General features: G+C 40.1%; 1 protein-coding gene across 3 annotated transcripts in view; it reads left to right on the top strand.

Annotated features, from left to right (window-relative positions):
* Window positions 1-27,989, top strand: part of LOC126412277 (1-phosphatidylinositol 4,5-bisphosphate phosphodiesterase-like) — a 613,130-nt gene that overhangs the window by 214,966 nt on the left and 370,175 nt on the right. For all 3 annotated transcript variants that reach the window (XM_050081785.1, XM_050081786.1, XM_050081784.1), the window contains exons 5-8: window positions 1,249-1,328; window positions 2,480-2,615; window positions 2,789-2,889; window positions 19,756-19,922. In XM_050081785.1, the coding sequence (XP_049937742.1) occupies window positions 1,249-1,328; window positions 2,480-2,615; window positions 2,789-2,889; window positions 19,756-19,922 (484 nt within the window). The remainder of the gene's footprint in view (window positions 1-1,248; window positions 1,329-2,479; window positions 2,616-2,788; window positions 2,890-19,755; window positions 19,923-27,989) is intronic.

The following is a 27,989-nucleotide window of genomic DNA, read 5'->3' as shown; positions in this document are numbered from 1 at the left end:
TGGTTTTGTGCAATGTGAGACCAGGGCCATTTTGAGAGTGTTGTAGGCATGTTGGAGAGAGGCATAAGATAATATCTGACATCAAAGAGGCCACCCATTGTTCGAGGTTTCTGATTGCTAAAGTTAATTGTTTGGGGTCATCACAGATTTGTTGGTGGGCAAAAATATTTTCTGTGATTACAAAACATATATCTGATTGGTTGGGCATACATGGCAGAGCCTGTAATTGTAAACATGATATGGGAGAATCATGAAAGCTGACAGAAAGTCTTTTGCTCTTGTGGGTGGTACTGGCGTGGGTTGAGCAACGAGCACCAATAGCATGTTCATGTGGGTTTAATGTAACTTGACAGTGCAGTGTGGCTGTGAGAGGCATTGATCAGTGCTTGCATCAGTGTAACTGGTGATGACAAAACCGGCATGGGTATTAGCACATTGCTCCAAGTTCGTTCAGCGAGTGGTGTGGAATCCAGTTGTTGAAATACAGGAGAAGGCCATTGCAGAACTTCAGTTTCATGTTTAATGTCCTGGATGGCACTTTCAATGGCATGCAGTCGATTATTTGTGTTGCCCATAAAGAAATTTATCCATGTGAATCATGGCAAATAACCTATTCGCAAGAACACAATTTCTTCTTCGGGGGCACAAATTATATAGGAATGCTACTGTCTACATATAAAACACATACACACATTATTGGTATGACAATATTCTCTTTTATTAATCAGCCACAAATCACAAACCAAACACATCTGCAAGCCAATGAGCACAGAAAGATCAAAGAGCATTTCAGAGTTAAAGAAACACTGCATTTGACACATATCAATTAGTCAGTTATGTCACTCCCATAAGGCAATCAATATACAAAAGATTTGGGTTGTAAAATATTTACACAACACAGTTTACTACATTGTTCAAGTGTGTGAAAGCTGTATCAAATAGAACTAACAGGGGGTATTTAAAGTATACAATGAAGGTTTGTTTGACTGGTGGGAATGTAACATGGAGAAGCTGAATACTTCAGGTGGCAGATGCTTGACGATAGACGTCAACTATGCTGCAAAAGCCCGCTTGTGATGTTTCAAGAATCAGTATTGAGTGAGGAATATAGGAATACATTAACCCAATAAGTATCACTTCCATAGGGACTGCCTAGACGAGATTAGATACCTGTGCAGAGGATTTTTAGTGAACAATATGTATGACAGCATGTTTCTGACTTAAATATTTCATTTGCCACTTTTTTAGGTCTGGTTAGATGGGCTGAGGAAAATCACACACAATGTGAAAGCAGACAACATATGCCCAATGATGTGCTTAAAGAAACAGTAAGTTTTTCCAATGTAAAGTACAGATTTTTGCATGCTATCCATTAAAATTTTACAGAATGATTAAGACATAATATGAACACTAATATTCTTTGTTATTTAATTTATTTCACAAGATTAAAATTTGTGGTGTTTTTGTGCTTATTTATTTGTGTTATTACTGTAATAAACTGTACTCTCTGCAACAACTGATTCTTCTGTTATAAAATATGGTGATTCTGCCATTGCTCAAGTAAATATGACTAGTTGTAGGTGTGGATTTATTAAATAAAAGGAGATGCATTTTGATTCTTTCTCAGAGGTTCCTTATTCACCTCGTGTATGTTTTTGATGTAGCTGCATCATCTTCAGCTGAAAAACCTTCTAGCCAGGTGAGCTGGTGACTGACTTCTGAGTTTGAAAACATGTTTACTAATCCATAGAGATTTCAAAACCACATGGAAGGTTTTCAACTGAAATAATGAAATGGTAGTTTCAGATTCATGTCCAATAATGATGTAATTCACAGATGCATAGTGTACAGCATCCCATGAAACTGTGCTTGCAACAAAAAGTGTCTCTTTTGAGTGCTTTTTGCAACAGGTTGATGATGTTGATGAGAATCATGGAGACTACAGCAACCCCTTTGTCTTCTGCTTTGACTGGTTTGTGATTCTGTACAGTTAAATAATGTGTATACCTATTGTCTTCCTCAGGTGCTGCAAATATTGTTGTTATGCATATTCACTGTCTGGACATCAGTACACATAGTAATGCAGCTCACAGCACCTGATGAAGATAACTTGGTTGATTGTTGAAACACACTGCATAAAATAGATATAGCAACTCAGCTCTGCGCCCAAAATCACACTGTTAACCAAGCATAGTGAGGAAATCCAAAAGGCCAGAATCACTCACTCACTCACTTTAAACCATTCAGTCATAATGGAATGATACGGTGAAGCCTACAATTATAATGAAGCTGTCTTAGAAACAAAGAGTGTAAAGGATTTTTATTTCACCTGTAAATGTTACTAGAGGTCATATGGTGTGGCATCTTTACAACTTATTTCAGTCTACTGTGGAGACAACCTATGCTGCATGAATTCCTAAAGACTTTTTTTCTTATCATTTCATTTCCTCTGCCAAAAAGTATGTGTCTCATGCTTCAGCTGGATGCGTCTGCGGTTGCTCGTGAATCCCAAGGGCAAAGTTCCTGTTAGAGTTGTAGCCAAAACTTTTGCATCTGGACAAACAGAGAAGCTGGTCTACAAAGGTCTATCAGAGCTGGGTCTGCCCCACAGAAAAGTAGGTTACCTTATTTGATAATGACATGTTTTAATGCATATTTTTCTATTCTTGAAGGTTATGTCTTTGCTTACGAATGAGCTCAGTAGAATAAACATTGTATTTGTAATTTTCCAACAATGTAAAATCCAGACTGGAATGTAACAATATTTGTAATTTTTTTAAATTTACAGCATGCTTCAATTGATGCGGCAGATTTCACATTCAACAAGTTTTATGCACTGTACCACAAGATCTGTCCAAGAACTGACATTGAAGAACTTTTCCAATCAATGTGAGTATGGTACATTGAATTAGTGCTTACAGATAACAGTATTCATACTGATGTCACACAGTTATTGTCGCTAGTACATGTTACAGCAGTCTTAAAGTTATCTGGCAAATGCTATTTAAAAAATCTGCAAGCAACAAATTATTTTAGATTTTGATTAATCAACTCTTGAAACAATACAGTTGTGAGACCCTCGCAAATCTGCATACGTTGCCGTATTGTTGCCCTTTTCTCATACACATACAGCAACTCTATCAAATCTGTCAGTCACTGCCTGTCTCCATCCCCTCGCTGTCATGTCATGCAGACTTTTAAAACATTTTTTTTATATTCTCCTCCTCTAGAATATGCCTTTCTGCCTTGTCCTCATTGTCACTGTTTTTATTTATATTATTTACAAAGATTCTTCATAAAAATATGATGTTCTTAATGGTAAGGTTAATTAACATAAAAACATTAAACTTCCTCAGTGTCCAAACAAATGGAATTTTATTCAAGAAAAGTCATTCCTAGTGCTCTCTCTCTCTCTCTCTCTCTCTCTCTCTCTCTCTCTCTCACTCACTCACAGTCTCACTCTCACTCTCACTTACTCACTCACTTACTCACTCACTCACCCCTTCCCTCTTAGGCCCCCCCCCCCTTGCCCCCACCTTCTTTTTCCCTCAGCATTATTCAAAAACTGGTTCTCTTTTTCCCTTTGAAAACACTTTGTTAATGAGTTTTAAGCAGGTTGACAACATTGATAGGTGCCGCTATAGAAGCATTATCTTATATTATTCCTACTGAGTGTTGATATAAGCTAATGTCTCAAATCAAATAGTACTACACACACAAAAGAGCAATTTCTATTCCCTTATTTCTGGTATATCATATGTTTCTTATATTTCACTCATTTATATCAACATGTATATCAATAAATTCCTTAAAATACTTCCTTTACATAACTTACTACATTGTATATTTACCAACAAGTTTTCCCCTGCCATGATTGATCACTGGCATCAGACCTTGTAATGTTATATATATATAGTATGGCTGAAGAGTATGGAGCTACACAGAAATCAGAAGCTGGAAACAACACTGCTGCCACTTGGAGCCCCGTATCGCCAAATAAACATTCCCAAATAGTACCACACCAGTGAAACTTCTGATGTCTTGTTGATAAGTAGACTGCACCACTTGTTTCAACTAGACTGCACACCATATGTCACATTAGAGGAACCATACTTCATAGTCCTAAGTGTTTCCTGGGTTTTGGGTATGCTGACTGATATGCCTCATCAGCCAAGTGTAACAAATTGTTATTGTTCCGATGTAATGCCAAGTGTCGGCACAATGATGGTGAACGGAAGTTATTGATAATCAGAATGTTCTTGGGTTCACATCATAGGTAATTGTCATTTCACATTTTTAGATCCGAAAAACTTTTGCTTGGGTGCATGAGTTACCCCAACAGGTAATCCTGCAGGGTATTATGGAATGAAAGTAAGCAAAATGAGGTAGCTTTTTTATTTTTAATATCAACTATGTCTCACAACATTCACAGTGTAAAAAGAAATTGGTTTAGGTGCCTCAAGGGTTCTGTTATATGCTTCTGGTTGAACGTATTATCAAGCAGTAATTCCAACAATTTAATGCGTCAACTTCTTCTGTCTGGTTGTTTGGTATTGTAGCCATATATTGGTGTGAAACCTCTTAAAAATTGTGAACTGTATAAAGTGTGTTTTTTCAAAGTTTAGTGACAAAGATTTGTCTAGGAACCATTATGTCTAGGAATGATATCCGTGAAAATTTCATTGGCCGATCTTTGTAAGGCTTTACGTGATTTGTTGTTTGTTGCAATATTTGTATCATCTGCAAACAGAACAAACTAGACAGTGCCACTGATGAAAGGACACTGATATGAACAGGAAAAAGTGAAGGCCCTAATATGGAATATTTTGGAACATCAAATGTAAGTCATTTCCAGGTGGATGTTGGCTGATAGCTCAATACATGACTCTTTCCGTTTTTAACACTCTTTGCTTCCTGTCAGGGTTATAGGAGTTGAACCATTTTGTTACATTTCCTGCTACACAATAATGTTCTAATTTACTTGAAAGTATATTGTGATTTACACAGTCAAATGCCTTTGATAGATCACTAAATATACAAGTGGTCTGTAATTTGTTGTGTAACAAATTAAGTAAATTCTCATTGTGTGTGCTGACAGGTTTCTCAATATCAGAACCTTTGAGCAATATGAACTGTGACTGTGACAATATATTATGCTACCAGATGATTAAAAGCCAACTATATACTACCTTTTTTTAAAAATGTTGAGAATTCTCAAGAAAGTGAAACTTAACACGTTAAGGTCTGGGACTTAGTATGACATTCTAGCACATCAGACTGGGTTTTTTTGTCATTTTTCAAAAAAATCATAGTTCAGGAATGGTTACAGATAAATCATTGCAGTTTTTTCTGTTTTACTACTGTATTTTAAACTTTAAAATGAAATACCACATCATAGTTACCAACTTCACTTAAATTTGCTCTGATATCAAAAGTTTGTAGCTGAAACGAGGAAAATAAGAGTTTTATGGTAGGATTTATTGTAGGTAGAAAGAATATTGCACTTGTTTATGTTTTATAAAAACAACTGAAAGGTATTTATTAAAAAAATCAAAATACACAGCTAAATTATATTACTATCTTTTAATAAATTATTTCTACACATAATTGGCTTTCATGTGAAATAGTTAAAGCATTCTGGGATGCACAGCACAACATCACACATTGGATAATAGTCCGCCATAGAGAGAGATTGAAAGTAATTACCATTCCAAAATTTGCGATCTATTGTACACGTTTCCTGTTGAGACGTCATTTCAATATCATTGTGAAGCTATTCCTTTGTATATAAATAACTCATATGTACAACTGGATAAACCGTATTATCATTAGAAGTCAAAATATATTACATGAAATATACATAGCAAACATGGACAAGCAGCCTAATATTTCTTACATGTTTCAACATACCACAAAGTCGGAAATCAAGTAAATATGTTATAATTATTGGCAATATCTCTGTCATCTTCAGAATTGTCACAAAATGCTCCTTCAGACTCTGAATCATTGAATAGAACATCCAAAAATTCTTCATGTGTACGCGATATCAGTATATGACATCTTGCCGGCACTGATTACACGTGGATGTGTCAGAATCTAGAGACACAAACATTTCTTTTGTTGGTGCTGCTATCTAGTGGATTTTTGGCATAAATAAACCATCAGGCCACATAACAAAACACACAAATTGCGAGTATAACCTGTAGTTTTTTCTGTGTATTTTTTTACGTCACTGTGGGCATAGCATGTCGCTTGTCAGCAATGCTTAGTGCAGGGACTGCGAACATAGCTCGCAGCTAGACCGCAAAATGTTAACACATCTATGATGCAAGTAGTTTATTAATTTTAGTTATTAATCTCAAATACTTTGATGCGATAAGGATAGCTAGGCTTTCACAGTGGCTGAGATAAAATTTGTGGAAATAAAATTTCTGCTGATTGCTGAAAATGCTGATGCAGCATGCCAGAATTATGCTGTTTAGTTTCTTTCTCAAACTGAAGTTTTGTTTCAACCCTGGTCTCTCTCAAAATCTTATTTACTTCTGTCCTCCATATCCTAAAAAAGTTCTGCTCTGTAACCTCTGGTACTGTGCTACTCATGACAGTTCCACCCGTCTTTAAGTTTTCTGCTGTTAGCCCAGCCAGTTTATCCTTCCATTTCCTGTTGAGGAGAAAGCCATGCCTAGTATAATCTCAGGAATCAACAAGAATCGCGCCAATATGTGATCCTGTAGCCAACATTAGCAGCTTTCCAACACCAAATTAACTCTCCCAACAAAACAGTTCAAATGAGATTGGTCATGTCATCCCAGAAAAGATACAAAGTCAACTTTAGCGTGTCCCAATGCTGATGAAATTTTTACAAGTCACATACTATATTGTACCCAGTCTCTCTGTCAGTACTGTTATCCAGCCCACCCAGCATAACAACTGTGCCTTGCTTGATGAAGTCTTTACATAGTGATAATAAATCCTCTGTCACCTACCTCAGGCCAGTACTACTCCATCCACAGGCCCTGGCCTTATCAGCTTCTGCTGACGACATCACTGAATGTCTGAATGTGGATGGAGGGTTGAGGGTTTAGCACATCACTCTCCTGGACACTGTTAGTTCTTGTGATCTGGAGTTGCTACTGTTATGACTCGCCGATCTTTCAAAGTGCCGCTGCGCAGTTACGCACATCCTCTACGTGCGGCGCTGTCTGCCAGCCATGCAGCAGCAGCGCCACCTAAGCAGCCAGCCAGCCAGCGGCCGTTACACTTGGACTCAGTTATGATTTGATAGTTAAAGTGTACATATGTCTTACTCTGTTTACTTGATCTGCGACTTTCATGTATTGCGTCTTCCTCTAAATATATTTGTTCAACTTGAAGTTATAACAATTGGCAACGAGGATGGGATTTTTCTTTTCCATCGTTGACCCACATGTTTCCATGGCTACTTTAGAGCAACTATTGCAAGGTCTCATAGAACAGCAAATGCTTCTCACAAATGCCATTCGTGATTTCGTCGCAGCATCAAATGCTGCGTCTCTCGTCATCATCTCTACCTACTTTTCCTCCTTACAACGAGATGGCGGAAGACTGGTCTGATTCCGAAAAACGTCTTCGACAGCACTTATTGGCATTTCATGTCGCGGGCGAACAAACATGTAAGTCTCTGTTCCTTTCATGGATTCCACCTCAAATGTATCGGTTGTTGTCACAATTGGCTCCTTTGAAAGATCCTGCATCTTTGTCCTTTGCTGAAATGTGCTCACTTCTGTCCGTCCATTTTCAAAAGCAAACGCATGTGGTAGCCTCTCGTGTTGCCTTTGATCGTTGTCAAAAACAACTGATTCAGTCCTATCGTGCTTGGGCTGCTGAGCATCACAGCCTCAGTAGAAAGTGTCAATTTGTTACTGAAGTTCACAAAGAATCCTACGCTGATTCCATGGTACGGGATGCTATTATCAGATCGACGCCCGACAAAGAAGTTAGGCAACGTGCCCTTCAGTTGGCAAATCCGACTCTAGATGAAGTCCTATCCATTGCTCAGTCTTTTGACATTTCTCACGCCACTGGAGCGCAAATAGAGGCATGGGGCAACGTCGGGGAAATAACAACCTTTCGATGTTGACGAAGTGTGTGGCGTGTCCCCACCGGCCAATGTGGCCGCAGTACACTCCCAAGCGCAGCCTCGGCCTAACCGTAAACAAACCTCTAAGAAACTGCAGCAAAACCCACGGCTACTTCCTTCATGTGCGCGGTGTTTTACAAAACATTCACGAGGAGATTGTCCACAACATTGGGCCATGTGTCACAAATGCAAAAAAAAGGGTTGTGTGTCATCCATTTGCAAATCCGACCGCATACATGATGTTCATAAACATGACGTTGATTCTGATTCTGTGTTGTCTGTCAGTTGTACTTCTTCCCTATCGGGGAAGTTATTCCTCACTGTCCAAATACTTGGTCAAGATGTTCGCATGCAGGTGGATACTGATTCCACTGCTACTATCATCAATTCTCAGAAGTATCTTCAGTTGGGTCTCCAATGCTGTCACCTGTCACTAGGCAATTACGGACTTACAATAAACAGCAGATTTCTCTCTTGGGACAATTTGATGCTGAGGAATCTTACAAATCTGTCATTCGCACTGTTCCCATATTTGTGGTCGACCATAGTAACACGGAGAATCTTTTTGGTTTCGATGCCTTTCGCCGTTTTGGGTTCTCCATAAATGACTCTTGTCAATATCGTCTCTGGTGCTATTCCATGTGCTCAATTGGATTCCTTGTCGACGACATTTTTGTCCCATTTTTCTCCTGGGTTACGCTGTGCAAACGACTTTGAAGCTCATATCACGCTCAAACCCATGGCTCGGCCTAAGTTTTTTCGGGCTCGGTCTATTCCTGTGGCCCTTCCTGATCAGATCAAATGGGAGCTGGATTGTCTCACTGCTTCAGGAGTCTTGCTTCCTGTCACTTCCAGTGAGTGGTCCTCTCCTGTCATTGTCGTTGCTAAGCCAAATGGTGATATTTGTCTCTGTGGCGATTTCAAAGCCACTGTAAATGCTCAATGCCTTATCGAGACTTACCCTATGCCTCGACCTGAAGAATTGTTCACTAAACTTGCTGGAGGCCAGTATATTTCTAAACTTTTGACCTGTCAGAAGCTTATCATCAACATCCTCTTGATGCTGCTTCCCGGCAGTTTCTGGTCCTTAACACGCCTTTCGGCCTCTATCAATACCAACGATTGCCATTTGGGGTTGCCAGCGCCCCTGCTCTCTTTCAGCAATTCTTGGAAGAATTATTGCTCACTGTCCCTAAGTGTATAAATTACCAGTACGACATTGTTGTCACTGGCTGCACCACTGATGAACATCTTCAAAATCTCCGCACACTTTTTCATGTCTTACAGACTGCTGGTCTTAAGTGTAATCTTCAGAAATCACAATTTTTTCAGGCATCTATCACGTACTTGGGGTTTCAACTCTCCCAGGATTGTATTTGTCCGCTTCAGCAAACTGTCGCTGCGATCGATGCCCTTCCTCGCCTTCCATCTGTTAAGGAACTGCAGGCCTTCTTGGGGAAAATAGCATACTATCACAAGTTTTTACCGTCTGCTGCTTCGGTGGCTCAGCCGCTGCATCGCCTGTTGCATAAAAATGTGCCTTTTCACTGGTCTGCGTCATGCGATGCGGCTTTCCAGAAATTGAAGACTATGCTGAAACAGGCTCCGTGCCTGGCTACTTATCAACCTGGCCAACATCTTGTTCTTGCCACGGACGCCTCTCAATACGGGGTCGGTGCAGTCCTTGCGCACTGTTTTTCTGACGGTTCTGAACAACCCACTGCTTATGCCTCCAAAATGCTCACGGATGCCCAACGAAAGTATTCTCAAATTGAAAAAGAAGCTTTGGCCATTATTTATGATCTTCATAAGTTTGATGTTTTTCTCTATGGATCAAACCACTTGTGTCCTTGTTTCGTCCATCAACGTCACTTCCCGACAAGGCTGCACATCGCCTCCTGCGTTGGGCCAGCCAGCCAGCGGCTGCTAGACTTCTGCTGAGTTATGATTTGACTGTTAAAGTGTACACACGTCTTACTCTGTTTACTTGATCTGTGACTTTCATGTATTGCGTCTCCCTTGAAATATATTTGTTCAACTTGAAGTTATAACAGCTACTACTCAGTCAAGTAGCTCCTCAGTTCACATCATGAGACTGAGTGCACAGCATCCCAGTCCTCTCCAGGAAAAATCCGTGGCAGTGCCAGGAATCAAACCTGGATCCTTCGCATGGCAGTCAGCCATGCTGACCACTCAGCTATGGAGGCGGATCCAGACCAGCACTACATTTAAAAAAAATGGTGATGTGGTATTCTGTTCCTAGTTCATCCTCCAAAAGCTGGCCTAGCTCTCCAGCATGAGCACAACCTAACAACAAAACTTTCTTTCTCTTTACTGACTTCCTTATGATCATATTTCTCAATTTATAACTGAGAGTTTTTTGTGCCCTGTCTACACCTATATCTACGCGAGGCTCATCAGTTTCTGACTAAAGCAGCTGGTCAGACATACTTTTCACATTCACCACAAAGCTGTCGTAGTTCTAAGCTTGTCCCTTGTGTTACCATTTGCCGCTTCCCATCTCTCTTTAACCCTGCTTCCTTCTTAACCTCTCCCGATCTTACCTGGCCTTGTCTAATTCAGCTTGAAGGGCAGCAATTCTCCTCTCCTATTTCATTCTTGTTCTATCTCTTCTGTAAATTCTGTCTAATCACTGAAGTGCCTCGTTTACTTCCCCAGTTCCTACGCCATACAGTCAGCCAAGTGGAACAATTCTATGGCAAAACAGGCACTATTTACTTATGGCAAAAATAATATTTTACTAATAATAAATTAGTTAAATTATCGGTAAACAAGAAATCATGTTTACAAAAATTTGGTCTAGAGGATGCTGTACGTAAACAAACTGCTTGTGAAAAGATTCTTAGTCAAACAACTTAAAATTTACTCTCCTTTCCAGAAACACAGACTAAATAATGGAGGGCTGTTCTCTACTTAAATTGGTGAAAATAGAAAAGAACGATTAAATGAGATTAGTAAAGCAAAGGAAACCGTTAAAAGTAACCTTAAGAAACACACTAATATCCATATTGAGTAGTCTGTACTAAACTTGCTGTTATTGCAATCTGAATAATCTTCTTATTCATTTTGTACTAATACTCGAAACAGAGCTTCATTCTATAGCTGTCTTATCCCTAATTTCTGATCAGTTGTCATTGTTTTTTAATTTATAATTGGACACATAAGAAGGAGAACAAGTGAATAAATCATATCATGGGATGTATGAACAAGTGAAAAGTATTGGGTTGGTGCATAAGTTCATAGCGTTTTTTCCAAAAGTTTAATAAACACAGTAGATACAAATGAGAGAGATTTTCATCATCAATAATGTATTCTCCTTCACTTTTTACAGAAGTCTGCTGGTACTGGGGTAACTTTTTGGTTCAGTGACTGTAGAAATCATGTGGTTTTGAGGCGAAGAACTCATTGAGGCATGTATGAAGGATGTTTTGATCTGGAAAGGAAGTTCCTTGAATGTTGCTGGGTAAAGAGCAAGAAAGGTGAAAGTCTGAGGGTGGAAGATTAGACGGATAAGGTGGGTATGGAATGACTTCCCAACCCAACTCCTGTACAGTGTTTTTTGTCACCCTAGCAGACTGCAGTTAGGCATTATCTTGGAGTAGCATCACTTCATACAGTCTTCCTGGTTGTTGTTGATGGATTGTGTCTGCAAGACATCTCAGTTGTTGACAGTAAATGTCAGGGATGATGGTTACTGATGAAAAATATTATTTAAAGGCAAGAAAACATTTTATTAGCTTTGTAATTACACCCTGGATACGAAAAAAACAAAACACATTTACTGTAAGAAAAAAACACACAGAAGTTACACACAAGCCAAGAATAAAGATATTGACAGCAGAGTCGTGGAGCAGCACATAAATTAGACGTCAAGGAATTTTTTCTTTTCTTTTAACGCTTTCTCCAAAAGAAAAAATCATGAAATTATTGCTTTGTCTCTTGCATGCCAATTTCTGAACATAGAAAATTAAATCTAACTCGTTCAAGAGGTTTCGTCAAAATATCTGCCAACTGATTGTGTCCATCAATGTGTTCCAAGAAAATCTCACCGTTCAGATATCTTTCACGAACATAGAAATGTCAGACCTCTATATGTTTAGAACGTCGATGATATTCTAGATTTTTTGCCAACTTCAATGCACTAGCATTGTCAATGTAAAGAACTGGAGGCTGCCCTGACATTTCCACTAATTCTGATAAAAACGACGTAACCAAACTAACTCTTTTGCTCCTTCACTAGCTGCAATTATTTCCGCCTCGGTTGTGGATGTGGCCACTACTTTCTGCAACTGACTTGTCCATGACACTGCACCACCTGAGTACTTTGCAAGAATTCCAGTTGTTGAGCGCCTTATCCGGTTATCACCTGCGAAATCTTCATCAGCGTAAATCTTTAACTCTTCTTTTTTATTATATACAATTCCAAAATTTAAGGTCCCTTTCAAATACTGGAAAATGCGCTTTACTCTATTCCAGTCTTCAGTGGTTGGTTTCTCCATAGCTCGAGCAGCTTTATTGACTGCAAAAGTGATGTCTGGACGAGTTACTGTTGAAAGGTACATGAGACAACCAATTGCTTCACGGTAGGGTACAGATGACGAAACTTCTTCGTTTTGATTATTGTCCTCACGTCCAATAGGAGTTGAGATTGTATTGCATTCTGCCATTCGAAATCTTTGCAGAATTTCTTCTGCGTATTTCTCTTGACTTATCATTATTGCTCCATCTTCATATTGCTTTATTTTTATGTCAAGAAAATTGTCAAGACTGCCAGTTGTTATTTCGAATTCATGTTGCAAAACATCCATAAAAACAACAATTTCTTTCTCGTTACTGCCGACAATCAGGCCATCATCAACGTAGATTGCCACATAAAGGCTATTTCCATTTTGTCTACGATAAAATAGGCATGGGTCTGCATCACTGTTTGAAAAACCAGCTTTCTTCATGAACTCAACAAAACGTTTGTTCCAGCAACGTGGCGCTTGCTTCAACCCATAAAGACCTTTTTTTAAGAAACATACTCGGCCTGTACCATCTTCGAAACCTTCTGGTTGTTCCATATATACTTCATCTTCAAGTATTCCATTCAAAAAAGCTGTCTTTACATCGAATTGTTCTAGCAGCATTTTCTTTGAAGCAGCTACAGCCAACAGAGTTCGTATGGTGTCATAACGTGCCACAGGGCTAAAGGCGTCGTCATAATCAATTCCTGCTTTCTGAATACAGCCTTTTGCAACCAATCTGGCTTTAAAGCGAGTACCTCCATTGACTGCGACCTTTCGCCGTAGAACCCAGCGGTTTTGCAATACTTTGGCATTCTTCGGACGGTCAACCAGCACCCAGGTATTGTTTTCCTTAAGTGATTGAAGTTCTTCACTAATAGCTTGCATCCATTCTTCCTTCTCGTTTGACTGCAATATTTCTGAAAAACAGTTTGGATCTTTGTATCCAAGTGCATCAACTTTTGTTTCCATACAAAATTCACCACTTTCCATCCAGGTTGGTTTTCTTCGTTGTCTTTTATTCTTCTGTTTCTCTTCATTAGAAGAGTCAGCAGCTTCTGCTTTTAGAAATTCTGTTAATTCTTTACTTTCTTCAGATTCACTCGACTCTTGACTTTCTCTAGAATCGAGAGTGCCAATTTTTTCTTGAGTTTGGCTTCCTCCAGAAGTGTACAGCCTAGGAGATTTACATTGGTCATCTTTAGATGAATTCGGATCATTAAATTCTTCCCGAGGGACTTCAAATTCAACATGATCACTATGTAAATCACAAACAATTTCTGGCTTAAATTTTACATCGTGACTCAACACCACTTTTCTTTTAGATGGAATCCAAACTCTGAACCCATCTTTGTCATTAACATATCCAACAAGTCGTCCAAACACTGCCTTATCATCAAACTTGGAACGGAATTGTTTGTTAATGTGAACATAGCAGCCTGTACCAAAAATTCTGAGATGATCAAGTCGTCCTACTGGTCGATTAAACCATAGTTCATAAGGGGTTTTATTTTCAACTGAAGATTTTCCAGTACGATTTATTAGGTAGACTGCTGTGTTACATGCCTCTGCCCACAACCCTTTAGGTAATTTACTTGGATTTAGCATTGACCGGGCAGCTTCAACAATGGTTCTATTTTCCCATTCAGCCACACCATTTTGTTCAGGAGTGTAAGGAGGAGGAATCAGTAGCTCTATTCCCCTGTCTGCAAGCAGTTCACTGACATTCTTATTGTTAAATTCTTTGCCACCATCACATCTAAATTGTTTGACAACATGTCCATTAGTTCGTGCTTCATTTAAAAACGGCTTAAGCACAGTACACACTTCACTTTTGTGTCTTAAAAAGAAAATTCGATGAAATTTACTAAAATCGTCTTCGAAACCACGTTCTGCTACCATGCTGCTCCATGACTCTGCTGTCAATATCTTTATTCTTGGCTTGTGTGTAACTTCTGTGTGTTTTTTTCTTACAGTAAATGTGTTTTGTTTTTTTTTTTCGTATCCAGGGTGTAATTACAAAGCTAATAAAATGTTTTCTTGCCTTTAAATAATATTTTTCATCAGGTTATGGGCCCAGTACACGTGTAAAGGCAAACAACACAGTTTAATTAAAATAATATTTTTCGTCAGTTACAACTCGGGGAAGCAGTTCATAGTGCACCATGTCGTCACTGTTCCACCAGATACATAACTTTATCTTTTGTGGATGCATGCAGGTCTTTACATGGGGAGTTACTGCTTTCTTTGGGCTCAACCATTCCTTTCTTTTCCTTACAATACTATAAAGACAGCATTTCTCAACACCAGTAATAATACAGGATAGGAATGGTCAGCTTTGTTCACGAGACAATTGATTATGAGCTAGCAGAGGCGTACATAAGGCTAATTTTTGTGATTTTGGCTTAGAGCATGCGGTACCCATACACCTGATTTTTGAACCTTCCCTGTTGCTTGCAACTCTCTACAGTGGTGGAATGTTCACAGCTCAACACATCTGCCGGTTCTGGAGTACACTGACATGGATTATTGTGAATTAATATGTTTAAACAGTCTTCATGAAACACTGAAGTTCCTCCTGAATGCAGAGAGTCATTAATGTCAAAATAATTCTCCTTAAAATGATCAAAGCATTTTTTTGCCATGCTCTGCCCAATGGCGTTATCCCCATACATGACACAAATGTTTCTGGCTGCCTCCACTGCTGTCACCCCTGTATTGATCTCAAACAGAGGACTATGTCAGAAGTGTTCCAATTTCTCCACTTACTCCATTTTTAATGTCCACAGCTCCACTCACTATCTGAAATGACAATACATAACCTCAAAAAGCAACAGTGAACTGCAAATAAAAAATGAGAATTGATAAATAAACTCATAGCAACCAAGTACTAACTTGCAAAACAAAAACACTATGAACCTATGCACCAACCTAATAAAATAAAGAAGTATGAGTAATGTCACATTGCATCAATATACCGGTAGCCCTTAAATAACAACCAGTCAAAAAAATCTAGTCATCCATAATTATCTGTTGTATGTTGGGAACATATCGGCTGACCAAAGTTAGTGATGGGAACAATTGAATGAAAGCAATTGATTCATTCGGTTGTTGGAAAACAATCAGTTAATTCTGTTGTAGTTATACATATCAGTTGAATTCATTCATTCTTTTGAGTGAAACTAGTCTGCAGGAGTAACCAAATGAAAACAATCGATTTAGCCAGTTGGACTACTCCTTCATTGTTTCGAATGAAACCGGTCTGTGGGAGTCTGTGGGAGCAATTGAATGAAAAGATTTGACACCGTTGCAGCTTTGCATATTTATTGAATTATTCATTCTTTCTTTTCAAGTGAAAACAATCAATAATCTTCTGTTGGTTGAACCATTTACTTATTCTTTTAACTGAAACCACTCTTCAGTGTTTTAGCTGACTGAGCTATCCATTCATTCTTGTGAGTGAAACCAGCCTGGAATACTTTAATTAGCTGAACTAAAGCAGTGCTACATTATACTGACAGATGGTTGCCCTAAGTGAAGACATATCTCAGGGGTATGCCAAAGTTAACATAGGTAGTACACATGTTCATTTAGTGATGAACTGAATCCAGTAATTGTTCTTTTCATCATTTAAAATTGGTTCATATACCGTTGTGGATTCAACTGTTCGAGATGCCATTAACGCATAATTAATCAACCTGATGTATCATCGAGGCAGGCCTGGCATCACTTAAATTGCCGTTGCCAGACAAAAGCTTCAAAAACCCTGGATGTGTGTGTCAAATTGCATTATTTTCCCAGGCACAAAAAGTCTGTAGATGATAAGGTGGGCAATGGCCATGATGTTCCATGGGGAGCAGGAACATGAGAGGGGGAATGTTTTCTCATTGGCATTTCAGTGCTAACAACGCCAGTGGATGCATGCCTGCTACTGATCAGCAGATGCAAATTACACATGAGAGTAGCAAGGTTTTGTGAAAGTGCATTATAGGGACATTCATATTCAGATGTAATACTAATTTGCAACTCAATGAATAGAAGGCAAATGACATTTAAGGCATTCAGTTGTCCAGCGGGCAGGGTGGCATTGCGCTATTCACCGTTGCCCATTGTCAGCAGCTTCCCATTGTCTCAATAACGAAGTATGGAAAATACAGGTTATTCCAAAATTGTCTTTACTACTTTGATCACATATATTTAGGAAATGGGGCTAGTAGAAAAGTGCAGTTTGCGGCACAACGTTCATATGCACCTAAGATTCTAGTAGCCACTTAGCAGAGTTCAGTGTATCAGGGTGACCACATGTTCTAGAGTCAAATTCGGGACACATTAAATAATTGTAACATTATAAAAAAAGTCCGAATTGAACATAATAAAGGCAGATTGTCACTTTAATTTGTTACAAAAGGTACATTAATTTACATATTATTAGTACCGTCTAAGACGAAGGAATGTACGCAGGCATACAATATTTATCAGTCATATAAATTTTCTTCAGCATGTCTGTATTCTCAAAAGCCTTATGAAAACATTCAAGTCTCATAATAATTCTTTCTAGTCACTAACATTGCTTTCGTAGTTCCTACAACAGACTGTGTTTTGTCACTGTTCCATACAATACTCATTTGGGAAAATACCCTTTCAGTAACAGCATACCGATATAGGTGAAATGAACATACAGTTCAGGATAAATCATTTCATAATTGTTAAATCCAGGTGTCCCAAATTACTTTTGAAAAAATTTGGAACAGAGCTAGAAAAATCATGACCACAAAAAAACGGAGTGATGGATGATCACCTTAAATGCGTGCCCTGTCTGTAGCACACAAGTTATCTAAGTGATATTCCAGTTCCATGTCCTCATTAAAGTGTGGTGTTGCTGCTCTGATGTGATCTCACAGTTCATGCAAGTCCCACCCGGTAACAAAATGTGATAACTAATATGGGCAAATAAGAAAAAAACAGCTTTACGTGTGTGTGAACATTATGCTGAAAACTGTTCCTTTCTGTCTATTTCCGTGGTACATGATCAAAGTTATAAAGACAATTTTGCAACATACAGTATGTGCACAGGATAGCAGCTAAGTGTGCTTGCCGCTGTGTTTATAATAGACTGAAATGAAGAAACTACCCATAGTTAGGTACTCCTTTAATGAATTTTTAAGTAAGGTATATTACAATCTATTTCCAATCAATAAAAGTTCCATAGGCACAAAAATTTGTTTTTCAGTAAGTAAACCATTAATACAGGATATGTCCATGTTTCACCTTTACGAGGGCTTGAACTCTGCTGTGGACACTTTCAGTGAGGTGTTCAAATGTGTGTGTGTGTAGGAATGGCAGCCCATTCTTCCTCAAGAGCCAGAATCAGAATAGGTAGTGATGTTGCACGCTCTGGTCTGGAGTGAAGTTGACATTGCAATGCAGGTGCTGCATTTGGTTAATGTCGAGACTCTAGGCAAAGAATTCCACTTCAGTAATGTTATTGTCAGTAAATCATTGCCTCGTTTACTCAGTGCGGATCAGTAATAACTGTTCAGCGTGAATTTTGTACTAGGAGTGGTGTGGATCCTCCTACAGCACAGATCATTAGATGATGGCATGAACAATTCTGAGAAACAGTTTATTGTGTAAGGAAAAATCACTGGGCCATCCCCAAGAGTCTGACACAGACATGGAACGCATCCACTGTAGAAATCCTTTCGCCGTGCAGCTCAACATGCCCCTAATGTCTCTCTGGTGTGTGTTGCATCAACGTTTACACATGAAACCATACAAAATTCAGCTACTCCAAGCTCTTCATGAAGGTGACAAAGAACAACTTGTGGAGTTCTTTAATGTCGTTCTTGGCAAGATGGAGGATGGCAATCTTCTTCCACACATTTTCCGTGAGGCAACATTCCATTTAAATGGAAAGGTGAACTTCCATAATGTGAGATTATGGGATACGGAACAACCGCATGAAGTTGTACAACATCTGAGGGACTCTCCAAAATTTAATGTGTTTTGTGCACTTTCACTGGGGAAGGTGTATGGTCTGTTTTTCTTTGCCGAGAATGCTGTTACAGGAAGCACATATCTTTATATGCTTGAGAACTTTCTTTTCCCGCAGCCGGAGACTAATTCGAACGACTTCATTTACCAACAGGATGGGGTACCACCACACTGGCATCTGTAATAGTGGGAATTTTTAAATCAAAGGATTACTGAATAATGGATCAGTTGTGCTGGACCAAATTATTCAGCCTGACATTACTGGCCTCCAGGGTCACCGGACCTGACTGTATGTGATTATTTCTTGTGGGGGTTTATAAAAGACTCTGTTTTTGTGTCTCTGTTACCAACAACAGTGAATGAACTGAGACATTTCATAACATCAGCTGTGGAAGCTGTAACTCAAGATTTGCTTGTTGCAGTGTGGGAATACCACACTGACATATGCCATGCATCTCAAGGGGGCCGTATTGAACACCTGTGAAATGGTATGGGGGGGGGGAAAGCTTTTTCATTTTCCTTTTCATCAAAAAACAAGATTCATTGTGTATGTATAGTAGTTCCAGAAATATAGATGTGCCAAATGAGATGATTCTTTTTGATACACCCTGTATACAGTGATGTTTAATAAAGAGAACACTCCCCACATTAAAAGACACCTACAGCCAATTATTTCATCTGATCCGTGTGTTTTCCTGATCAACAGCTTAGAGTAACTTTCCCTTCATTCTTTCAGCTTTCTGCTTGTCTGCATTTTCTATTTGGCATTGTCCCTTTTCTGTAGATGGAGGAATTACATATAAAGCTCTGAAGGCTTGAAATTCAAGGTTCACTTTTCCACTTCTTTGTCTATCAGTTTTGCAGTTGTTATAGTTGATATGGTAATTAGTAATGGGGATTAGCAGATTATGAGCTAGTTGGTTGTCTCAAGTACTTCAGTACATTGGAAAAATGAGGGTTTGTGCTCAAGTAGGGAAGCACTAAATACATTTTAATATAGCTCTAAATAATGTTTACTTATTATATTCTGTGTTCCTCAACATGCGCAAATAATTGTTAAGCCTTTTTCTTCCTTGTTATTATTGGTGCCATAATTGATAACTTATTATTTTCCAGCACTCAAGGCAAAAGTTGCAAGATCAGTATTGAACAGTTGATTACATTTCTCAATGAGAAGCAACGTGATCAAAGACTGAATGAGATCCTGTATCCCCTATATGACAAAAGGCGTGTGGAGAAGATAATATCATCATATGAGCCAGATGAGCGGACAAGGCTGGAAAGTAAGTAATGCCTCCAGTTCTTAGGAATGTGCATACTAAAAGTAGCTTCAAGCTTCCTCCACATCTCCTCTCTTATAGGCCTTCAGAGGACCACATTTCAATGTTAGTTCCTCATATTCTATTGTTTTCTCTGCAGTTACCTTTAGTAGTATCCCTTCTTCCTTTCACTGTATTGCTTTTTCCTCTCCTCACTCTTATTTTCAACCTGTTCAACCTGCTTTCTTTCCCCCCTGCCTTGTAATACTTCCATCTGTAACACTTCTTTCTAAAACTGCCCCTAAGTGTTGCTCTTTTTTTTTTTAGTAAATCTTTCTTTACCTCCTCAATCCAGCTTGTAATCAGCTTCTTTTCCAAAACTTTTTAGAATCTGTTGTCATACAATGACCAAAGAACATCAGGCTTCACCTTCTTATTTTTTATATTGTATGTGACAACAATGCTTCTTAATTTCCAGGATTCTGTCATTTTTAGTGTAGTAAAGATTCTGTAACTTACCAAACGAAAGCGTTGGTATGTTGATAGACACACAAATAAACACAAACACACTCACGAAATTCAAGCTTTCGCAACCCACGGTTGCTTCATCAGGAAAGAGGGAAGGAGAGGGAAAGACAAAAGGATGTGGGTTTTAAGGGAGAGAGTAAGGAGTCATTCCAATCCCTGGAGCAGAAAGACTTACCTTAGGGGGAAAACAGGACAGGTATACACACACACACACACACACACACACACACACACACACACACACACACACACACACACACACATCCATCCGCACATATGCAGACACAGGAAGACATTTGTAAAGGCAAAGTGTTTGGGCAGAGATGTCAGTCGAGGCGGAAATACAGAGGCAAAGATGTTGTTGAATGACAGGTGAGGTATGAGTGGCGGCAACCTGAAATTAGTGGAGGTTGAGGCCTGCTGGGTAACGGAAAGAGAGGATATACTGAAGGGAAAGTTCCCATCTCCGGAGTTCTGATAGGTTGGTGTTAGTGGGAAGTATCCAGAGAACCCGGATGGTGTAATACTATGCCAAGATGTGCTGGCCGTGCACCAAGGCATGTTTAGCCACAGGGTGATCCTCATTACCAACAAACACTCTATGTCTGTGTCCACTCATACGAATGGACAGTTTGTTGCTGGTCATTCCCAAATAGAAAGCTTCACAGTGTAGGCAGGTCAGTTGGTAAATCACGTGGGTGCTTTCACACGTGGCTCTGCCTTTGATCGTGTACACCTTCCGGGTTACAGGACTGGAGTAGGTGGTGATAGGAGGGTGCATGGGACAGGTTTTACACCAGGGGCAGTTACAAGGGCAGGAGCCAGATTGTAGGGAAGGTGGTTTGGGGATTTCATAGGGATGAACCAAGAGGTTACGAAGGTTAGGTGGACAGCTGAAAGACACTCTTGGTGAGTGGGGAGGATTTCATGAAGGATGGATCTCATTTCAGAGCAGGATTTGAGGAAGTCGTATCCCTGCTGGAGAGCCACATTCAGAGTCTGGTCCAGTCCCGGAAAGTATCCTGTCACAAGTGGGGCACTTTTGTGGTTCTTCTGTGGGAGGTTCTGGGTTTGAGGGGATGAGGAAGTGGCTCTGGTTATTTGCTTCTGTACCAGGTCGGGAGGGTAGTAGCAGGATGCGAAAGCTGTTTTCAGGTTGTTTGTGTAATGGTTCAGGGATTCCGGACTGGAGGAGCAGATTCGTTTGCCACGAACACCTAGGCTGTAAGGAAGGGACGGTTATTAGGAATGGGTGGCAGCTATCATAATGGAGGTACTGTTGCTTGTTGGTGGGTTTGATGTGGACGGATGTGTGAAGCAAGCCATTGGACAGATGGAGGTCAACGTCAAGGAAAGTGGCATGGGATTTGGAGTAGGATCAGGTGAATCTGATGGAACCAAAGGAGTTGAGGTTGGAGAGGAAATTCTGGAGTTTTTCTTCACTGTGAGTCCAGATCATGAAGATGTCATCAATAAATCTGTACCAAACTTTGTGTTGGCAGGCCTGGGTAACCAAGAAGGCTTCCTCTAAGTGACCCATAAATAGGTTGGCGTATGAGGGGGCCATCCTGGTACCCATGGCTGTTCCCTTTAATTGTTGGTATGTCTGACCTTCGAAAGTGAAGAAATTATGAGTCAGGATGAAGCTGGCTAAGGTAATAAGGAAAGAGGTTTTAGGTAGGGTGGCAGGTGATCGGCGTGAAAGGAAGTGCTCCATCGCAGCGAGGCCCTGGACATGCAGAATATTTGTGTATAAGGAAGTGGCATCAATGGTTACAAGGATGGTTTCCGGGGGTAACAGATTGGGTAAGGATTCCAGGCATTCGAGAAAGTGGTTGGTGTTTTTGATGAAGGATGGGAGATTGCATGTAATGGGTTGAAGGTGTTGATCTACGTAGGCAGAGATACGTTCTTTGGGGGCTTGGTAACCAGCTACAATGGGGCGACCAGGATGATTGGGTTTGTGAATTTTAGGGAGTAGGTAGAAGGTAGGGGTGCGGGGTGTTGGTGGGGTCAGGAGGTTGATGGAGTCAGGTGAAAGGTTTTGTAGGAGGCCTAAGGTTCTGAGGATTCCTTGAAGCTCCGCCTGGACATCAGGAATGGGATTACCTTGGCAAACTTTGTATGTAGTGTTGTCTGAAAGCTGACACAGTCCCTCAGCCACATACTCTCGACGATCAAGTACCACGGTTGTGGAACCCTTGATCGCCGGAAGAATGATGATAGATCGGTCAGCCTTCAGATCACGGATAGCCTGGGCTTCAGCAGTGAGGATGTTGGGAGTAGAATTAAAGACCCTATCCAAATTGAACACTGCCTGGAACAGTTCCGTCCTCCGTCACAGCCGGACCCACCTCCTCTTCCTCAAAATTACCCTATCCAAACCTTCCAGGAATTTCTCAATTCCAGCCTTGCTTCTCAATCCTTCTTGAAAAACCTTAATCCTACTCCCAACATCACCACTGCTGAAGCCCAGGCTATCCATGATCTGAAGGCTGACCTATCTATCATCATTCTTCCGGCGGTCAAGGGTTCCACAACCGGGGTACTTCATCGTCGGGAGTATGTGGCTGAGGGACTGTGTCAGCTTTCAGACAACACTACATACAAAGTTTGCCAAAGTAATCCCATTCCTGATGTCCAGGCGGAGCTTCAAGGAATCCTCAGAACCTTAGGTCTCCTACAAAACCTTTCACCTGACTCCATCAACCTCCTGACCCCACCAACACCCCGCACCCCTACCTTCTACCTACTTCCTAAAATTCACAAACCCAATCATCCCGGCCACCCCATTGTAGCTGGTTACCAAGCCCCCACAGAACGTATCTCTGCCTACATAGATCAACACCTTCAACCCATTACATGCAGTCTCCCATCCTTCATCAAAAACACCAACCACTTTCTCGAACACCTGGAATCCTTACCCAATCTGTTACCCCCAGAAACCATCCTTGTAACCATTGATGCCACTTCCTTATGCACAAATATTCTGCACGTCCAGGGCCTCGCTGCGATGGAGCACTTCCTTTCACGCCGATCACCTGCCACCCTACCTAAAACCTCTTTCCTTATTACCTTAGCCAGCTTCATCCTGACTCATAATTTCTTCACTTTCAGAGGTCAGACATACCAACAATTAAAGGGAACAGCCATGGGTACCAGGATGGCCTCCTCATACGCCAACCTATTTATGGGTCGCTTAGAGGAAGTCTTCTTGGTTACCCAGGCCTGCCAACACAAAGTTTGGTACAGATTTATTGATGACATCTTCATGATCTGGACTCACAGTGAAGAAGAACTCCAGAATTTCCTCTCCAACCTCAACTCCTTTGGTTCCATCAGATTCACCTAATCCTACTCCAAATCCCATGCCACTTTCCTTGATGTTGACCTCCATCTGTCCAATGGCCAGCTTCACACGTCCGTCCACATCAAACCCACCAACAAGCAACAGTACCTGCATTATGACATCTGCCACCAATTCCACATCAAACGGCCCCTTCCCTACAGCCTAGGTCTTCGTGGCAAACGAATCTGCTCCAGTCTGGAATCCCTGAACCATTACACCAACAACCTGACAGCAGCTTTTGCATCCCGTAACTACCCTCCCGACCTGGTACAGAAGCAAATAACCAGAGCCACTTCCGCATCCCCTCAAACCCAGAACCTCCCACAGAAGAACCACAAAAGTGCCCCACTTGTGACAGGATACTTTCCGGGACTGGACCAGACTCTGAATGTGGCTCTCCAGCAGGGATACGACTTCCTCAAATCCTGCCCTGAAATGAGATCCATCCTTCATGAAATCCTTCCCACTCCACCAAGAGTGTCTTTCCGCCGTCCACCTAACCTTTGTAATCTGTTAGTTCATCCCTATGAAATCCCCAAACCACCTTCCCTACCCTCTGGCTCCTATCCTTGTAACCGCGCCCGGTGTAAAACCTGTCCCATGCACCCTCCCACCACCACCTACTCCAGTCCTGTAACCCGGAAGGTGTACACGATCAAAGGCAGAGCCACGTGTGAAAGCACCCACGTGATTTACCAACTGACCTGCCTACACTGTGATGCATTCTATGTGGGAATGACCAGCAACAAACTGTCCATTCGTATGAGTGGACACAGACATAGAGTGTTTGTTGGTAATGAGGATCACCCTGTGGCTAAACATGCCTTGGTGCACGGCCAGCACATCTTGGCACAGTGTTACACCGCCGGGTTATCTGGATACTTCCCACCAACACCAACCTATCCGAACTCCGGAGATGGGAACTTGCTCTTCAATATATCCTCTCTTCCCGTTACCCATCAGGCCTCAATCTCCGCTAATTTCAAGTTGCCGCCACTCATACCTCACCTGTCATTCAACAACATCTTTGCCTCTGCACTTCCGCCTCGACTGACATCTCTGCCCAAACTCTTTGTCTTTAAATATGTCTGCTTGTGTCTGTATATGTGTGGATGGATATGTGTGTGTGTGCGAGCGTATACCCGTCCTTTTTTCCCCCTAAGATAAGTCTTTCCACTCCCGGGATTGGAATGACTCCTTACCCTCTCCCTTAAAACCCACATCCTTTCGTCTTTCCCTCTCCTACCCTCTTTCCTGATGAGGCAACAGTTTGTTGCGAATGCTTGAATTTTGTGTCTTTCGACCTGCCTGTGCTTTCGTTTGGTAAGTCACATCATCTTTATATATAATAAGCTCTTTCCACTTTGTGAATCTGTTGCTATATAGCATATTTTTCTAAAATGTTGTTTTGGATTATTTCTATAAAAAGTAGCCTCTGAGGCAAAAGAAGACTACCAGTTTGTTGGAGAAATATGAATAAAGTATTTTTCCAGTGTTTGTAGTTGTGAATAGGACATTTTGTGCTGAGTGCATTGGACCTGTGTGAAGTGATATTCTGTGGTTGGTGATTGGCAGACAGGTTGTGTGTGTATCCTACATGTAAAATGTGTTCATGTATTAATAACATTTTTTCCCTAAACTATTTTTCCATGCCGTTTTGGTGCACTAAACAAAAAATCCAACTGGTTATCAACCAAGCAGTGTATTAAAGTGAAATAATAAATTTCACAATGACTTGTTTTTGTGCAAAGTGTGCAAAAGTTCATATAAAATTGCATTGTGTGTACAGTGAATAAAAGTAACTGTTAATGTGAGTACAACACAGATACTGCAAATAGAGCAGCTCATAGGCCACAAGAATTACGCAACTTGGAAATTTTCCATTTCGGTGTATTTGCATGTGGGTGACCTGTGGGCATCATAAATGGTACACTGCAGTCTATGGAATCAAGTTTTTCTGCTATGGATCAGAAGGCAAAATCAAAACCAACCCTTTTGATTGAGCCAGTAAATTATGTTCACATAGAAAAGGCTACATCAGTCATGTTTATGCTGCAAAAGGTTTCATGTTGGACGTTTGAAATGACAAAGGATGGCTTTACTGAAGGATATGGCAACTGGGATGGAAACTTACAGAAAGAATTATACACAGTGTGAGGTGTGTTTTCAAGGGAAGCAGGCCAGATTGCTATTTAAATCAAGTCAAAGTAGACCTGAGGAAGTCTTGTAACTGATTCATACTGATCTCTGTGGGCCTAAGCAGAATAAATTCTTAGGAGGTAGCTACTATTTCCTGACATTCGTAGGTGATTTTTGTAGATACCTTCATGTTTACTTTATAAGTACCAAGACTCAAGTGAGTGATGTATTTGCTGTTTATTGCAAAATGTTTGAAAGACAGTAGGGGAAAAAATTACAATTATTAGATCAGACAATGGATCAGAATATATAAATGACAAGGAATCAGAATATGTAAACATACTGCTTAGGGAACAGGTGAATGAAATGGTATCAAGCACCAGACTACCATCACTACAGTTCCTCTCAGAATGGAGTTGCAGAACATACCAACAGAACCAGTGTGGAGAAAGGAAGAGGTATGCTAAGCGATGCTGAGCTATCTAAGTGTTTTTGGGCATATGCAGTTTCAACAGTGGTGTATTTAATTAACAGATCACCTACCAAAGCTGTGAGAAACAAGACATCTTATGAAGTTTTGACTGGGAAGAAACAGTCCTAAGGCAGTTAAAGCCTTAGAATGTGAAGCCATGGTTCAGATTCCGAAACCATTAAGAGGTTAATGGAATGCAAATTAACAGCAATATATATTTGATGTATACTGTGAGGATTCAAAAGGATACATATTTTGTAATCCTGTGAATAAGAAGATAATAGGCAACAATTATGAGAAGGAAAGTTGCCACTCACAACTATATGGTTACATTCCATCCTGGATTTTCCAGAAGATATTAAGCAATAGAGGTGCAATATTTTTAGAGGATTCTAAACTTAAAATAAAAGAAAACAGTCAAAATAATAAAGTAATTCAACCAAATATAAAGTGTGATAATGCTGAAGGAGAGATAGAAATTGAAATAGAGGAAGATATGGATGGAGAGCAAACTGACATGCTGCCTGAGAATGAAATTGAGGATGAAGATTCACTAGAGGAATTCAATTTAAGGTGCTCTACATGTATAATAAAACGAAAAAGATATCCAGAGTATGAAATGTGTGTTGCCCAAATCTTCAACAGTGTACCTACCACAGTCGATGAAGCCTTGGCAGGCACCAATCCTCAAAGTTGGAAAGAGGCAATGGAAAAAGAATTACAATTGTTTTTGGATATTGGTGCATAAGATTGGGTTGACATACTTGAAAATAAAAAAGCCACTAGGAACAAGATGTGTGTTCAATATTAAAAATCCTCAGAGTGCAGTACCAAAATTCAAGGCCAGATTGGTACTTAAAGGGCGATGTAAGAAAGAAGGAATAGATTATTTTGAGAATTTCTCACCAGTGGTGTAATATTCAGCATTAGCATACCTTTTAGCTTTTGCAGTAAGGGAAGACCTATTAATTCATCAAATGAATGTGAAAACAGCCTATCTGAATGGAAATGTGGAAGAGGAAATGTATGTGATCCCACCTGATGAAGGTAAAAGATCTTATCAAGGGAAAAGGAAAGTTTGGCCATTGAAGGAAGATATGTACGGATTAAAGCAGTGTGCCCATTGTTGGAATAAATCCTTACATAAAATTTTGATAAAACTAGGCATGTCACAGTCATAAGCAGATCCAAGTATGTTTTTGCAGTGATCCAAGAGAAAAAGTCAGATGGCAATCAAGAGAATATTAAGATATTTAAAGGGAACTACTGGTTATAAGCAGAAATATGCTAAAAAGGGAATTGTAAATTTAGAAGGGTACAGTGATGCAGAGAGGGACTGGAAGTTGCTTTATACTAATTAGAGGATGTCCGAAAACTTTTTGTTATATGGACAGAAAATAAATAAATAAATTGATATCCTGGTCATGTAAGAGACTGAGGACAGATGCTTTGAGCACCATGGAAGCTGAATATGTGACTTTATCCTCCACTGTTCAAGAAGTTCTTTGGATCAGGTCCACCGCATGAGTGTCTAGGGAAGTGATTCCAGTGGTGGTTTCCCATTGCCTTCCACTGATGGGGATGAAATGATAATGAGGACAAC

The sequence above is a fragment of the Schistocerca serialis genome, chromosome 7, assembly GCF_023864345.2.
Source record: "Schistocerca serialis cubense isolate TAMUIC-IGC-003099 chromosome 7, iqSchSeri2.2, whole genome shotgun sequence".
NCBI classification, from domain to species: domain Eukaryota; kingdom Metazoa; phylum Arthropoda; class Insecta; order Orthoptera; family Acrididae; genus Schistocerca; species Schistocerca serialis.
The sequence above is the reverse complement of the archived record's forward strand: the minus strand, read 5'-3'. Positions and strand labels throughout refer to the sequence as shown.